This window comes from Augochlora pura, chromosome 10, assembly GCF_028453695.1.
Source record: "Augochlora pura isolate Apur16 chromosome 10, APUR_v2.2.1, whole genome shotgun sequence".
Classification (NCBI taxonomy): domain Eukaryota; kingdom Metazoa; phylum Arthropoda; class Insecta; order Hymenoptera; family Halictidae; genus Augochlora; species Augochlora pura.
Genome location: NC_135781.1, coordinates 13,106,672 through 13,123,196, shown reverse-complemented (window position 1 = coordinate 13,123,196; position 16,525 = coordinate 13,106,672). Strand labels below are relative to the sequence as shown.

The window sequence follows — 16,525 nt, the reverse complement described above, 5'->3', positions numbered from 1 at the left end:
TGTACAACCACACATAGAAATTGATAGATATCGTCCCGTTTTTCTCAATCGTATCTTGTTCGCTTTCGACAGTACTTGTGTGAAGCTGGATGAGCAGTAAAATGATAAGGATGTGCGAGATAGCTTAAGCAGCATGAAAACTGTACAGGAATAGGACCCATTACTGTACATAGCTATTCGTCTTCTGTGCCTCCATATTTCGCATTCGTATTTTGCGCCGTGACTGAAAGCAATACCATCGATAGGTCGATATGTAAGTATGGCGCTGACCATGGTTCATTCAGTTATCACTATTTCAAGTGAATCTGTCAAACGTGACATGAATCTTTACCCAGATACCACGTGTCAGATTGACCGATAACCTAGCCCGACATTTAAAAGAAAATGGGAATATTTTTCGCAAAGAAGAAACCGCCAAGTCGTATCACCGAACAGGACAGAGCTGTTCTGGTATGTTCATGCGAATTTCCTAACCTCTTTGTTAGTAATAAGCACAGTAGATTACTACAACATCGTTCTTTATACAGCAATTAAAACAAACCAGGGATAAAATCAAACAATATCGGAAGAGGATAGAGCAAACGCTCGAAAACGATCGGTTACTTGCCAAGAAACTTATACAAAATGGACGAAAAGAGTATGTGTTAAGGTTCTTTGTTTTTGTACTTTACTCCATATAATGCTTAAACATAGGTATTACATGTTGAAATATTGATTGTAGTCGAGCATTGCTACTATTGCGGAAAAAGAAATTCCAGGAGCAATTGTTATCCAAGACTGATGGACAGCTCGAGAACTTGGAGCGCATGGTATATGATATAGAGTTCGCACAAGTAGAGATGAAGGTTGTGGATGGATTAAAAGTGGGCAACATTGCACTTAAGAAGCTGCATGACTTGTTATCAATTGAGGAAATTGATAAGATCATGGATGAAACCAAAGAAGGCATTGACAAGCAAAAAGAAATAGATGAAATATTATTAGGAAGTCTGACTCAGGAAGATGAAGGTGAAGTTGTGGCAGAACTTGATGCCTTGTTGGCAGCAGAGGTAGAAGACAAGACTCCAGAAGTGCCAGCTGATGTAACTTTACCAGAGGAACCAGAAATTATTGCTCTGCCGGAAGTACCGCAAGAATTGCCAAAACAGAAAGGTAAGTTGTCCTACGCACTGTAAGAATCATATGTAACTCATGTTTCTCTTATTCACTAATATACTTTTCCAGAACGAACAAAAGACAAAATACCAGAATCTATTGCTTTAGAAGCATAAACACGCACTAAGTAACGTTAGTGATATTTTTATTCTATCTGTACTTTCCCCAGGGATATCTATATGTATATATGTACAGTATACTGTGTATGGAAGTTTAAATGATGTTCCATTCATATTGTAAGTTCACTAGAAATTAACTGAAAGAAGGGAAGTTACTTTTACTAAAGAGACATCTAGAAATTGCCTTCAGTTATACAGTGTGTGCAAGTGTTTCCCATATACAGTGAAAAGAACGTTTAAAACAAATGTAAATTGATCATACACTTTAATGCATTGTATATGTTGTACAATGTTAATTATATTTGTACTGTCCTATATGTAAAAATGTATTTCTATCTTATTATTGGTCTCTTGTATTTAGATATACAAAAATACAAAAATGTTGAGAAATTTTAATAAATACTGTTTTAATTGCTACATGGTGTGAAAATTATTAACTTCTTCAAAAGCTTAATTCCAAGTGTTCTATATTTGAATTTCTTAATAAAATGCTACAGGAAGAAAATGTAGTTCTAGTGTTTGCATAATACTTCACATATTCATAGCAATGCATTTACTTATATTTTTTAAATATTCTTCAAAATTAAATACACCATGCCTTTATTTATGAATCAAATATTCGTTCATTCTGTGTTAATTTTACTTGTGTACAATTAGAACGTGCTGTAATAGGAGGTTGCATGTGCTGTACCAGTGCAAGTTATTACGACTGATAAGATAAAGAACCTACTAGTGGTTTAGGTGCTTCTGTATTTACAATATACTTAGAGAAACAGGCTATATTATTATGATTATTTAACCCTTTGTGTTTAAAAAATTACTAAACTACTAACGTTCAAAGAATTATGTTTATCTATATTCAAAAAATCTGTTAAACATGTAAGTATTGTATCAGATGCAAATGCATAAAATGCAAAAATCGTATAAAATAAAAATACTGTAGTTTAGAAGAAAGTTTTTAGAGTTAAAATAACTTCGAGTGAAAAGGATTAATAATATCCCAACTCTGATAGAATTAATTTGTTATAATACCATAAATTGTATAATAATATACATAACTAAATTATTTGAATTAAGATATGTAAAAAATTTCATGAAACTCTTACAAATTACTTTTGTTATTGTGCAAACAATTTAGGGAATAACACGGACACCGCAACTTCCTTTTTCTTTTTATTCCTGCTTGCAAGAATGAAATCAATGAGAAATTCTTTTTTTAAGTACTTACCTCATTATGCAGGAAAGATATTATGTCATGCGTGAGTAATTACACTGCACACGTCACTTTTAATATAATTTAATCCTCGTTACATTGTCATCAACATAATTAGAGAAACTACGCGTGCGGACTGAACTGCGAAGCGCCATCTATGTTATAGTAGATTTCGAATTCAAAATTTCTTTTCCGTTGAGATTAAATGAATAAAAATATTGTAATATAAATAAGACATACTTTTTCAGCTTTTTGTGTTATTACAAATAAAACAGCTCTCTTCGCGTTCATTCCTTTTATTAATCTCGCACAAGGACTAGTAATGGAAGATGTCCACGCGAAATCCGGATAAGACCAGCTCACGTCGCCAATAATAACGTTCGAATTGTTTTAACAAATCGCTTAGCGCTGTCGGGACAGACATTTTAAAAGGACTCGGTGGTTCAATGCGAATTCAATGGTCAGGGACAATCGGCGTGACAAATGCAATCATTATGCTCGTGTAATAATCGAGCATCCGTAATCAATTACGAACGCTCGATTAACCGAATTGATCAGGAAACGTCTCGCAAATAACTCTACGCGAAGCTCGATCGTTATTCGAGTAATTAGCAGTCCGATTGCATGCTGGCTCATTGATTAGAGCCCAGTAGAACTGCAACATTGTTTTTGAACAGTTGCTTATCACTATGCCACAAGCGTTTATACATAGTAGAAATTTTCTGCATCGTTTGCGAAAAACAGGAGTTCTTATCTAACAATTCCAACACTTTTATCTGTTTTAACAAACTCAATATCATATATGGTTGACACTAATCTTTGACTAGGTTCAGAGATTCAAGAAGAAGAATTTTAGAATATAAAAGAGGTAAATTAGCATCAGATTATAATTGTAAACTTCTCAATTTCAGTTGAATTATTTAAATTACTTCGATTTTGTGTCATTTCTTAAAGTTGACATTGGGTACTTAACATATTCGTGACCGGCCAATTTTTTGTGGAAACAATAAAATTCTGAAGCTGGTTGCTACAAACTTGTATCGTTAAAGCAAAGATAAAAATGATAAAATTTGTTTTTAAATATCAATGTGACAATTATATGTTGTTTAAAATGACGTGAATTCACGTCAGCGGCAACCAGAAATGGAATTTAAAATGACGCGAATTCACGTCAGCGGTCGTGAATATGTTAACACATTAAATAAGCCGCTCATTTGCTAAATTGGTTGACTTTACAAAAAACAAAAAGTCGAGAAAATTGACAGAATGCATTGCGTTTTAAAATTCCATTCAAAATATAAACTCAATTACACAGAATAGAATATACTATTATTAATATACATACATAGTAACAAAATAGCTACTGTTTTTAATTAACCTATTTTAAACATGAAAAGCTAAAAATTATTTGCGTGCTTTGACACGAAGTTGCGGAAAGTTCGCAGTTCGTTTATAGAGAAGAAGAAGAATCTCAATGTAGCAACTTTTCACTAGAATCGAAATTGTGAGAAAAACTGATGTGTTTATCGCAGTCGGAAATCACGAAAAATCTGTGAGTAATCCATGTCGGGGATGCACGAGCACCGAATTTCCAGGAAAATCGCGCCGGCTACCAGCGCGACGGATACCACGAGACACCTACAGCAAATTGCAGGATGTATCAGAGTCTCCTGATATTTAAAATGACGCCTGCACGGCTCGGCAATTCTGTATTGGAAACCGGATGACCTTCGCGGACGAGACAGACGAAGAGAAAGGAAGAATGATACGAATAACGGGATCCCTCGGCTTACCACTGTTTTCGGTCTCTTTCCAAGACACTGTGCTCTTATTTGACCATGTGCTACGTTTCCGGACTGATTTCAGAGCTACTGTCAATTAAACTATGGATCATCGCGCAAATTATCAGTATTCTAATTTGTCCCTAGCGACAGTAAATTACTTCTGTAATGTGATCTGCAACATTAATTTTGTACCTCCGAGTATAGATTTTTATTTTTTTAAAAAATAAAATTAAAAAATTTGAGATACTTATTGTAGTGTCTAATTTCACACACGAGTAGTATCTTAGTAACAGACAAAATCCGATGAAAGTTGGTCTCCTGCTAACGGAGGATCGATGGCACAACTTCAGAAAACAAATTTATTTTTATTGCTATCAATGGTAACAGGTACAGAAGCGAGTACCACCAATTTCAGTTGAAAATACGATGTAGTTCTGTATACATATAGCACGTGTAACAACATCGTCCGAAAGTTACTAATATAGAACACCTCATTTCAAATGCTTGCCAAAAGCGGACGAAGTTACATTTCAAGTGAAAATTACGTAAGAAAAAGAAGAAACTAATACAAAATAGTATCCAATATGGCTGAGTGAAAAAGTTTCCAGTGTTTTGAAATCATCTTGCAAAAGCTGAGAAACGACAACATTGAAAAATCCATTCGTTTACACTTTTATCGATTGAGACTGTGAATTTTTATGGTCCAATTCATAAAGACTGACTGGAAAATTTATTTCATGATAAGAACGTGAATAGCATTGGGAATTGCAATAAATTCGTCGGTTTCAACATCCAGTACCCGAGTTTCAACTTCTTTGTACAGCGACTAAGAAATTCAATTTAAAAGTACGTGTTAGCATTTCGTTATGTTTTGATAATATTTTATGATACTAAGGTTTTGAACTGGTACTATTGCACGAAACAATAACAGTCGATTTACTTCTATCGTATCGTGATTTTTAGAAGATTACCCACGGTTCGATAACGTGAAAATAATTCTGTTCTTTTCCATAAGCGTAATCCAAGAGTACTTAAAATTGTCAGTCTTGTTATTGGCATTGATTTTCTCTCCAATTAACAATGGCGCCACCGTTGCCGGTGAAACCGCGAGCTGTTTTGTAGAACATGATCGAAACGCAGTTTCGTTAAGTGTTCTTTCCTTTAGATAACAGACTAAGTTTGCATAATTTATGGCTTTAAACACCGACTGTTGTTACTTTCGTTGTGAGACACTTGCTGTTTACTCTTGATAGGTAAAAACATGAAATTTGGCAGTTTGCATGTCTCTCCCTTGTTACATAAATAATTGTTGGTAATTGACGGTGTAACAGCAACATTTCTTATATAAGGTAAATTTTTAATGTCGTTATTTGATTTTCTTTTGGAAACAAGGAAAACCGAGGTATCGTCGCAATAAGACTCCAGGATAGTTGAGATCAAGTTGATCTAGAGTGGTTTAACATTTTATTGCTGTATTTGCAATAATCCCACGCGACATATCCGTTGCGCAAAGTAATTCGCAGGGGAGAAGGATACTCCTTATCGTATTCGCACTATCAGTGATATTCGCTTATCTGCGCTGCAGATAGCAAGCACGGCGTTGTGTGTGTTAATTATGTGGCACCACCTACGACACACTACCGTGTACGATAATAAATAATTGTTAATTTAGAACTTTTGACTAACCTAACGAAAGAATTCAGCTGCGATAAAGATTTTGTGGATTGATCACACAATAATTTACCCTTAGTCACTGTTATATTAGTGAATCCGTTGATCTCCAATTTGAAAACAGTTTTACAAATTTCTAATGGAAAAATTTCTGTTTTGATAGGAGTTTTTAATTTTCTGATATAAGACGTTGTTGCAGACTACACAACGTCGAGTATATTGTTGTTATAATTGCTATTTATACTCGCATCAAGATACTTCATAAAACCAATTCGTCTTCCAAGAGCAACAAAGGCCGAATCAATTCGAGTCTCTTATTCCAATTATTTGCGCACATTGACTCACTATCGTTGGAGTCGTCCCACCAAATTTACATTGAATTACTTCTAAATCTTCTCGAATTTAACGTCTAAGATATTCCGGGCAGATTTCCCGAACAATATGTAACAGTTCTTCGTGCACGGCTTCGGAGGATTACGGAAGTGTTGCGATCAAAGTAGAACTTGTTTGCCTAAATTATCATAAATTAGAGACGAGATTTCTTTGCAATTATCCTCAATGTGTTCAGAGGATATATTTCCTGGAGAATCACGACGCGAATCAACGATGAACGGAGATAATTCCCAAGAATAGTTTTTCGTGGAACGTGGACGGAAAAGTTTGTAATTGCAATATTGTTGGCACGTATTAATATACTTTATCGTAATAATTTTCCGGTATTTCTAATCATCGAGGTTACAAAATCTTCGGATATTATCTATTATCGTTGATATGAGTCGTTCGATCTGTTTATCCCTAAGTTGTAAACTCGAATCGATCGACCGTGTACGCGATATCAAAATATCGGCACGCTTAGGCGACGGAAGTGACTTGGAAACTATGACGATACGATTTATGGCAAGCTATTCGTTTCTTAAGCAATAAGGGCACTTTCAGAAATTGATAACAGACTATTCCAAATGATTTTGTGTCTTGTATACAATTGTAAACATCGAGTTTGTTGATAAACGAGGAGAAAGCCTATACTCAGAAAGATCATACGGGGGAGTGGCCTCCATCCTGCCTCGGAAAAAAGGAATAGTGTTCCTTCGTTAATTGCACAAACGAACAATGGAGTAATGTCCTACGTACTGCCAGGTTGAAATGAGTCATGCCTACGTACACGAGATAACACATGACAACTGAAAATAAAAGGCGTTGCGCACTGCCAGTACGGTAGAAAGTTGTGCTACAAGGAATATCATATGAAAGATTACACGCAGAACTTTAATTCATCGTTCCGAATGCAATGACTGCTTGTTGCTGTGAATAACACGTTCGAGTCCATAATTTATTTATGTAACGTTTCCATTGCCTCATATTTTCACGTCGAAATCTCTTAGAAAACAGCTGACGATAATTAACACTTAGGAAACTATATTTTCACAAGTTCTGCGGCATCTTAATAATTGCCTATCTCTACCAGCAATGATAAAAAGTGTTTAAAGAGCTCTTCCAAATGTTATCTTGCTCTTCAACTAAATAATCGTTACTGGCAGGGTGAAGCAATTTTCTTTTGTGGTAAAATGAGCAGCAGTGTTAAGTGTTTAAGTGGCAGCATGTTTTGGAAATAATCCCGTAACTACTATCGCTAGCCTGTAAGATCGTTACTTATTCATCTGTGGTGATAATCTGTGAATATAATTGGAAAAAGATTGTGAAATTATAAAAAAGAGGAACGTTTTTAATACTACTGGATCACACTGGAACACTTTCATTATTGGTATGCAAAATAGGAACACTTGATTTTAAAAATACTTCTATGTCGATAATACTGCCATAAACATTAGCGATCCGCTAACAGTGATTACATAAGTTTCAATAGGTGTTAAGGTTAAACATGCACCTCTAACATGTAACTTAACAATACGAGATTTCTTATTTTTTTGAAGCGAAAATATAAAAAATTCGTGGAAAAGAAACATTGTGCATCATTAACGTGTTCTCCTATAAAGATAATGACTTATAAAATAGATAATAGTGTTCAGTGACTTATTATCAACACACGATAGACGTTTGTTTAAGTGCACACTGGCAACATCACCCAACAATTTAAGTTTCCTCTTTTTCAGAGAACAATATCGAATTCACGTGAAAAAGGAAACCTCATACATCCTGGCGCATTTCGCCTAAAAGATAACAATTATATAAGATATGGACTAAACAACAATGTTCATTGACTGAATGTATAAAATGACGACGCCACTCTGGGGACTCCTATTAATAGATTGAGACATCACAGTGTCATTTTGCTTGGAGAACATTAATTGCACAATGTTGAAAATGAGGTTGGAACGTTGCGGGTTGTGGAACACGGTCGAGCAACCGGTGCTTTCCGGAACGGTTTTCCAGCCTGTTATCGTTCCCAGCAGACTCAGATACTGGGAGTCGTTCTCGTCTCTATCCTTATCGAGCAGATTGTAACTCGCAATTTTCAGCATCGTCGTTCTAATCGACGCTCGGCGCGGGTCAACTGGGAAGCGTTAATAGACAATAAATTGAAATTAATGTCTGTGTTCTTGAGCCTGGTGGACGGTTTTCAATGTTACGCGAGCGCGAAAAAATTCATTGGATTACCGCAAGCCGTGATGTCATTTTATTTGTGGCTTTATCTTTAGCTGTTTGCAATTGTACCACAGATAGCGTCCTCGCGGCGCACTGCCATTCGCAGGATGATGTTCGCAAAACTTATTGCCGGCAAAGCCTGCTTGAGTCTGTTGCGACTTGCTTTGGACAAAATTTAGAATCTATATAACGTACACGTCGAGACGTTAGCAAAGCGATGTTTTCTTTACAGGAAAAAGTATAGACACAATGATATCAAAACAAGTTTGTTGCCGACTTATATTGATGAACATTAGGAGTTGTTCCAAAACTAGCAGCAAAAGCGGACATATAGTTTAAAGTAATTTATTTAAAATGAAGGTACGATACTACAGGGACATTTGTGGCTGTTAGGCTCAAAGAAGCTGCAACGATAAAACAGTTTTTCTATTTCATACACGGTGTAACACTTGTTACAACAATTTAAAATTAGAAGATCAGTCGAAGAAGGCTACCGAAACTGATACTCCAGAACTTAGCAAAGCCTCTCGCTTCTGCAACCGTAAACTTAGTATAAGTCCCGAGACGGTAGATCATCATTCAACGTCTCGTATTTCGGACTGTCTGCAACTTTCATGAAACGGTATATCTTCATTTTACTTGGTTCAGCGAAGATAACTTACCGGGGGCTCGCGTTTCGCCCCCTTTCACCAGGAATCATTATAATTTGACTGTCGGCATAAGTAAACGGCTGCACAAAGATGTCTGTCAAGGATGTGCTCGCCGGCCCGTGGTGTTCGAAAACAAAAAATGGTTGCCAAAGAGACAGGACTGTATAGCAACATTCCCCATCGCCAGTACGTCTGCGCTCCCATCGATGACACGCGCTGTACTCGTGCTTGACTCGAGCAGTGAAACTGGCAGCGTGGGTTAGACAGTGTGCAGAACCGGGAACCGTGTCAGTCCGCGCCGAGTCCTCCGTGTGGGAGCTGCGTTCTCTTGGTGTGTCACGTGGGGGTTGTTGATCAAACACCGTCTGCTTCCAGCCGGCTAATTAATCTCCAGATGCACAGAAGAGGAGCGAAAGCTTGCCGATCGCAGATCAGAGGCTCAGTGAGTTCAGTTTATTGTGCGTGAGACTCGCCGAGGACCCGAAAATTACAGCTATTCTTTCGTCACGCTCAGTGCCAGGTAGGTGACATTTCGTGCTCTTCTGTTTCTGCGACCCTGATGACTTGGCTGTTGATTTCGTGTACTTATGAGAAACAATTAGTATGTTTCAAATTATTAAATGAGATAATCAGCTGTTGTTTAACTCCCATTTCTTGCAATCCGAGCAGACAATTTCTATATGTAAATTTTCTCCATCTATTGCTAGAAATGGAAAATCAACAGAAACTTCTCCCGTCCCAGTAAATTGTAAGTATTTCAAGATAACATGATCCTGTTGTACGTTTTATTTACCTCGTTTTTCGTATATCATCCACTCATGTTTCTTATAATTCCATAAAATCCATTCAACTCTAACGAGGTGTATGTATTGTTTTATTAAACAACTTTATAGAGAAGTCCTTTAAAGAATCTGGATGTTAAGAGGATTTCCAAGATTAATATTTTATCTACCAGAAGTCTAAGTTTGCGTATCATGTTCTGAAAATTACAAACAAATAGTTCAAGTAATAGGGATGTATGTTAAAATCTCGAATTTGTTATGTCTAATTTTTGAAGTAGACAACTGAAGCTTTTTCTGTTTTTTTTTTTTAAAGCTTCGATCACGTTTAAAATTCAGAACTTACAACAGTACATTAAAATGTATCTCCTTTTTCGAGTACAAAACAGCTCTTTATCAAAATTGTAAGAACTGTATACACTTATTACAAACCGGAAAAATATATCCATAATACAACAGAATAACAAGAAATGCAGTATTGGAATTTAATTAAAATAAAACAGATCTTTCTAATGGCACAAACTATATGCACGAGAAATATTGTCACAAATGATCTGATTAATTCATTTAAATTGTTCATATGAAAATGATGACGTTCCAATTGTTTAACGAGTACTTCAAGGTTCTATTTTTGTAAACCATCGTAAGCATTTCATTGTTTTATTATTCTGTTTGCCGTCGCTTTATCGTAGCCCGATACATAATTATTAGTAAAGCGGCAGAACTCTGCTAATTACGATAATCAATACAAGGAACGACCTCGTCCATGCTAATTTATATTTTACTGCAATGTAAATGGGCAATGCAAATGGATGGTATCAGTTTCTAATCGCGTATAAAATATTGAAAGCTTTGCTTCAGACGTAAAATTTGAGATAATAAATAAATGCTGGTTGACAAGAAAAGCAAAAGAAAGCTTGAGTTTTTAAGATTTCTACTTGCGACGGATAATTTCAGACGTAAGAAAGTCGTAAAAACGGAGCAGGTTACTAGAAATGAAAGTTGTATTACCACGTCTTGTTTGAATGATTAGTAGTACAACAACAACGCGGTGCGATGTTTTTGCTGGTTTTGTTAAAATCTAGAGTACTCCGGATCCATTAACTCACACTCGAGACGAGTTCATTGACTTCCGCGGTTATCGAATGATTCTAAGATAAGCCTTTTTCTATTGAGATAACAACGGCCTGAAGCTATTGTATTTTTCGGATTGAATTTGGATTCTGCAGTGTTTGTATCCTTGCCAAATAAACAAAACTGTACAATTACTTTCATCTTATCAATTGTAACCATCTAAATATAGTTATATATCAATTATAACCATCTCATATAGTTATAAACAACATCGTAATAAAACACGATATAGAATCGTCGAGATTACAGTCGCAACGCATCATTTAATTCTGTAATGGCGGTCAAATAATTTTAATCCGTGTTAGTTTTTGACAGATTTAATAGTTTTTCCGCGGCGTGTCTCCGAAGCCAGAAAGAGAGCAATATAGAGATCATTGAGCAGACGCAACAGTTAAAAGTAACGTATCGATATCTACGAAAAAAACGTCTTCCGTATCGGCAGAACTATATTTATCCGTTCTAAAAATCGTGTCTTCGGCGAGACATTCTTAGAAGCAGACGCGACGGTATTGTGACGTTTGTACGGCGAATCGAAGAATGATAACCGACAACTGTCTGTCTCATCAACACGGAATCATAAACATCATCGATGATACGTTGGCAGGAACCGGGTCAACAGCGATTTGCCAAGAGGATTCAAAGCCCCATTATCATTTTCGAAACTGCTTAGTGTGACGCGGTTTCTGCTACAAGGATCGAAACGCAATTTCTTAAGAATCGCTCTGTCATCCTGGAACTGTCGCGAGCTGGTCAGAAAAGAGTTGCCATATTCTAATGTCTATCTACCGAGGTGTCTCTCTGGAGGCGTGTATCGGTGCCAGTCGAATCGGAAAACGGGATTGGTGGCATTCTATTTGTAAACCGGTAGGCACGACTGTCTCAGATCCTTTTTCCGTTCCCGCAACGATCTACCGGTTTTTTCTTCTCGATCTCTGTCAAATGACCGCAGGTTAATGCAGTCGATCTCTCTCGATATCGATCTCGCTCCCTAGATATCTCGCTCGCGTGATAAAAAACAAGCATGCGTATTAACGAGGCGTAATCACCGATCCGTTGGATCGAACGCACGTGGATCATCTCGTGCCAGCGCCGCGGCATCACGTGTCAACCGGCAGAAATACCATGCTCGAATGACGCATACTTCATGATTTCTACGATTACTTGGGGAATTCATTCATCGAAGACGTTCACGTCATTCGATTCTTTTTTCGTCGCAGCATGCAGACGCGAGCCTTCGAGGATATACGTCGATCTCTCACGATGGAAATTTTCCATTTTCTAACAACTTCAGAATTAAATGATTTGTGTATAACGTCGTGGTAGATTCAATTACTGTACTCCGAACTGTCCAGTTTTTAGTATCTTTCACCAACTAGCTGTTGCAATCTCTTTAGAAAGTGCGTACAGTGCGTAATTATACTTTATATGTATAATATTCTTTGCATCTCGACCAAATATAATACTTTCATAAAATACAGAATTTAGTAGAGAATAGCTAAGTGTATACCCATCTTAAGTAATCAGCTGTTTTTGATGAATATGTCCGTTATGAAGCGATGTCAACATATTATGTTATGAAGTGTATACACGTAAAAGACAGCTAACTGGTTAAAGCTTAGCAAAAAATCTGAATGATGTGATTTAAATACATTTACAATAAATACTCGGACGAGCTGGACGTATGTAAATAACTAGAAAGAAAAAGGGATATGTATGGTAATTTAGTATGTGGAAAAAATACACGTGTACAAAAACAGCCAGGCGCTCGATGCCAAGTGCACTGAAGAACTCTGAGGTTAGGCGACAGTATGCATCTTTGTACCTGGAATACTCGCAGGTATACCTAAACCCTAATTAGGATTCTGTATTTACGGATACGGAGACTTTCCTGTCGAACTATCTCCACTTTTCATGCGGTATATGCACGAAGCATTCTGCCCCGAAAAATTTCAAATTTTCTATATTCGCTTCGTTGCCATACCATAGGCCCTAGGGATTCTGACCTGGCTGTTTCGAAGGCCCTAAAGACCTACGCAGCTGTATTCATCGATTCAATTCATGACGACGAAGGTGATTCCAACTTCGAGTATAATATTGTTCGCGCAGCCTCCTCTATAATTCGGTTTACCCGATCTGCCGAACCATTCTGTTGAGGTGTATACCTGAGGTGTATACCTAAATAGTGTTCAGCGTTCCTATCATTGAATACTTTTCCGCCATCACTATGAAATTCTTTTATGTTTTCCCCAAACTGATTCCCAACTTCATTGCAGAATAGTTGTACCTTGTCAGATACTTCTGACTTTTGCCGTGTAAAATAAATGTGTCTAAACCCAGAGTAATCGTCTTTAGGCACGACGCGCCATTATATTGGTTTTTGCCGATGTTTCGTGCTTTACTCAATTGTATTATTAGTTATTAAAGTAAACGATTAAAGTGAAAATGTATATGTAGAATACACTAAGAAAAGAGTATATATAGTTATATATATATATATATTAAGAAAAATAGTAATTGAGTTATGAAGAACTCCATTTACGCATAATCCAGCTGTGCCTAGGAGGTTAAGAATTAAAAAGTACCGTTTACTATTCTTTCGATGACCATCATGATTTGACTTGTGGTGTCAAGTTTTCAAGGGTTTTCTTCCTATCTTCTACTGAATCTCATGCACTGTGAAAGTGATTAAATTTTGTAGGTAACATTGACAATATGCGTATCAATATCACGGAATCAGGAACTGCACCTCCGACACTCTTTACTTGAGTCGTTAGCTGTTCAATTTCAGCTAAATTATAATTCGCACCTTCTTATGGGTCACATTTAAAATCGAAAAATGGATTTTACACTACGGATAAATTTTTATCGGATTTAATGCTATACACTACATTGGATTTTTTCCACATCTCTCGAGCGGTTGTAAAACTACTCAGGACTAAATTTCGTTCCAATTTTTAAACTCATCGACTTCATTTTTAATTTTGCACAATTTTTATTAATCGAGTTATTCGTACTTATAGTTTGTAATAAGCTGGGCTCTTACCCTGCTGACAAGTTATTTAACATAAAACACTCGTGTGAAACAAGACTTATGTAAACTATATTTAAAGAGAAAGGAAGAAGTAAGAAAGAAATATACGTTTACAAAAACGGACAGTCGCAGGATACAAAAATGCACGATAGAAAGTGCACTGAAGAACGCGAAGATAAGCAACAGTAGGTATCTTTGTATAGGTATACCTACAATACTCGCAGGTATACCTAACCCTAATTAGGATTCCGTATTTGCGGGTGTGCAGATTTCCATAGCATACAGAAATTATATCGTCGTTCGTTTTGTTTCACCACAATGAACTCATTAAGTTTTTCTTTCCCGACTATTGATTTTATTTTGTACCTTTTCATTCAAGTTTACCATTTAAGAAAAACCTGTATTTTTGTGCTACTGTTTTACAACCTTGTTCTGTTTTAAGCTTCTAGTAGCTTTCGTAAGAAGACTGAATGACTTCGCTTAAATATACAAGAAGTACAGCAGACTCGATGAATTCTTCACAGTTTATTTTTCTCCGTCCTTACACTTTTTACACGGGATACTTATTTTTAACTTCGTAATCTGAGGTGAACGAGTACTTCTGTCGTACTCGACGTTACACCATTTTATTGTTGCATCAGCTGAAATAATACTTGTATAATATTTCCATATCAATCCTCACAGTAACTAATGAAATCCTGAGAAGAGGACTGAATGAATCTGGCTTAAATTTAGAGACACAATCGTTCGAACGAATTCTACGAGGTTTATTTTTCTACTCAGTTCTTCACTCCTGCCTACAGAGAGTATTTCTATCTAATTTCACGTGACATAAATCTGCACTTTCGTTCCATTAAACCGTTTCCGCTGTTCTCATATTGTATCAGCTGAAACAATACCTCTTCATCAGACTTAATAGCCGCCCTTAAAACAAGTGAAATCAGTTTTCATTGATAAGACGACATTGTTACGTAGGATTCTGAGTCACACGTGACACACGAATTGCAAACTACTACTTACATTTCTCTGATCCGTTGGTCTCCAGAAGTCGCTTTGTCATTGATGTTTGCAGCTTTTCAGGGAATCGTGGGAGATAAATTTCGGAACGGTTCTGTTTGCAATCATGCGAAATATTTGCTTCCTGTCATATAGGATATCGCGGAAGCCTATGAATTTCAATGGCATTGCTTTCGCGACTCATCGACATGAATTATTGTCATAAGCTGGGAATGATTAACTGACATGTGTAACATCTAAAGAAGTAAGAACCTTCAGCCTGCAACTTAATACTATATTTATCAACACGGCGCTGAGAGTATCAGTGATGAAATTACGATAGCAGATAATGGATTCCATAATCACAGTGAATTATCGTTCACGACGGATCGTCGAACGGCGTGCAATTACTGTCGTCAGAAGTGAGAACTGCAGCCAAGCTTGGTCGTGTCATTATCACCCTAGAGTAATATATAAGCTGGTCGAGTTGCAATAACGAAATTAGTCGGAGCACGATAATTTGTTCGTCGAGTCGTAAACCTCTTTTACTTCGCATTTGATCAAAACGCATGCGTTCTTCAACAGAAGCGTTGCATCTGTCGTTCTTCGACGATACCATTATCTGCTCACGAGATAAATGGGCAAATAGCGCAGCATTAGCTCCCTTCGAAGAGCCGCCACGTTTTTCTGGCTCAAGGAAAATGACAATGGGAAATTCGGACTAACAGGTGAGAACTGTTCGCAGCTAGAACATAATCGCGAGAAGCCATTCACTATTTCACAATTGCCCGCACGGGCTGCGCGCGAGATACGCTTTTAACCAAACGCTCGCAATTAACAGACCGATGAAAGGGTCGCATTAGCAATCAGCGAAACTCGTTCGTGCAGAATAATTACTTTCACTAATTTTTCCTCGCTCCGCCCTTGATTCTCGATCGATACTCGATGCTCCTCAGGAAATTCTAATTCGCAGCTTCGTTAGTGATGCGCGAATGCTTAGTTTCTAAAATTACAATAACATCTACATCGTTTCTCCTGATTTCAATTCACTTCATTATACGACGTCATATGCAATTTGTAAGTTTTATCTTCTGTCGAACCTACCGGTCTTGATTATTATCCATGAATTTACGTCATTGGCATCGTAGTACGAATGATTGAAATTATTCTTCGATCTATTCCACCGATGATTAAATTATTCAGCATTGTATTTGCATGCGTGATGTTAAGGTGTATACATTATTTTATTCTCCATCAAGTACGAAGTTTTTGTGCTGATTTTCTACAGCAAAGGATGATGGATCGATGTTAGTATTGCGTCGAGTAGAATATTTCGTGTCTACAGCTTGTCTGAATAATGCTTTCTTCCTGGGGGGGGGGGGGGGGGGG

The 16,525-nt window shown here is 36.9% G+C and overlaps 2 protein-coding genes across 4 annotated transcripts in view; both read left to right on the top strand.

Moving 5' to 3' along the window:
* The first annotated feature begins 265 nt into the window (after window positions 1-265).
* Window positions 266-1,691, top strand: Vps20 (vacuolar protein sorting 20). Its single transcript, XM_078192062.1, has 4 exons — window positions 266-450; window positions 528-637; window positions 722-1,152; window positions 1,225-1,691. The coding sequence occupies exons 1-4, from the start codon at window positions 385-387 to the stop codon at window positions 1,269-1,271; spliced, it is 654 nt and encodes a 217-aa protein (XP_078048188.1). The 5' UTR covers window positions 266-384; the 3' UTR covers window positions 1,272-1,691.
* Window positions 1,692-9,336: 7,645 nt separating this feature from the next.
* LOC144476135 (uncharacterized) overlaps window positions 9,337-16,525 on the top strand; it is a 29,374-nt gene continuing 22,185 nt past the window's right edge. The window contains exons 1-2 of one of the 3 annotated variants that reach the window (XM_078192752.1): window positions 9,337-9,716; window positions 9,904-9,944. The gene's annotated coding sequence lies outside the window, so the exon portion shown is untranslated. Of the gene's footprint in view, window positions 9,717-9,903; window positions 9,945-15,778; window positions 15,865-16,525 lie in introns of those variants that run through there. The other 2 variants (XM_078192750.1, XM_078192754.1) reach the window with 2 other exon arrangements.

Excerpts from the sequence above, each read along its gene's own strand:
- Vps20 (XM_078192062.1), top strand. The coding sequence starts at position 385 with ATGGGAATATTTTTCGCAAAGAAGAAACCGCCAAGTCGTATCACCGAA. Across the intron at positions 638-721 it reads ATACAAAATGGACGAAAAGA|TCGAGCATTGCTACTATTGC; the intron begins GTATGTGTTAAG and ends TATTGATTGTAG. Across the intron at positions 1,153-1,224 it reads AGAATTGCCAAAACAGAAAG|AACGAACAAAAGACAAAATA; the intron begins GTAAGTTGTCCT and ends ATACTTTTCCAG.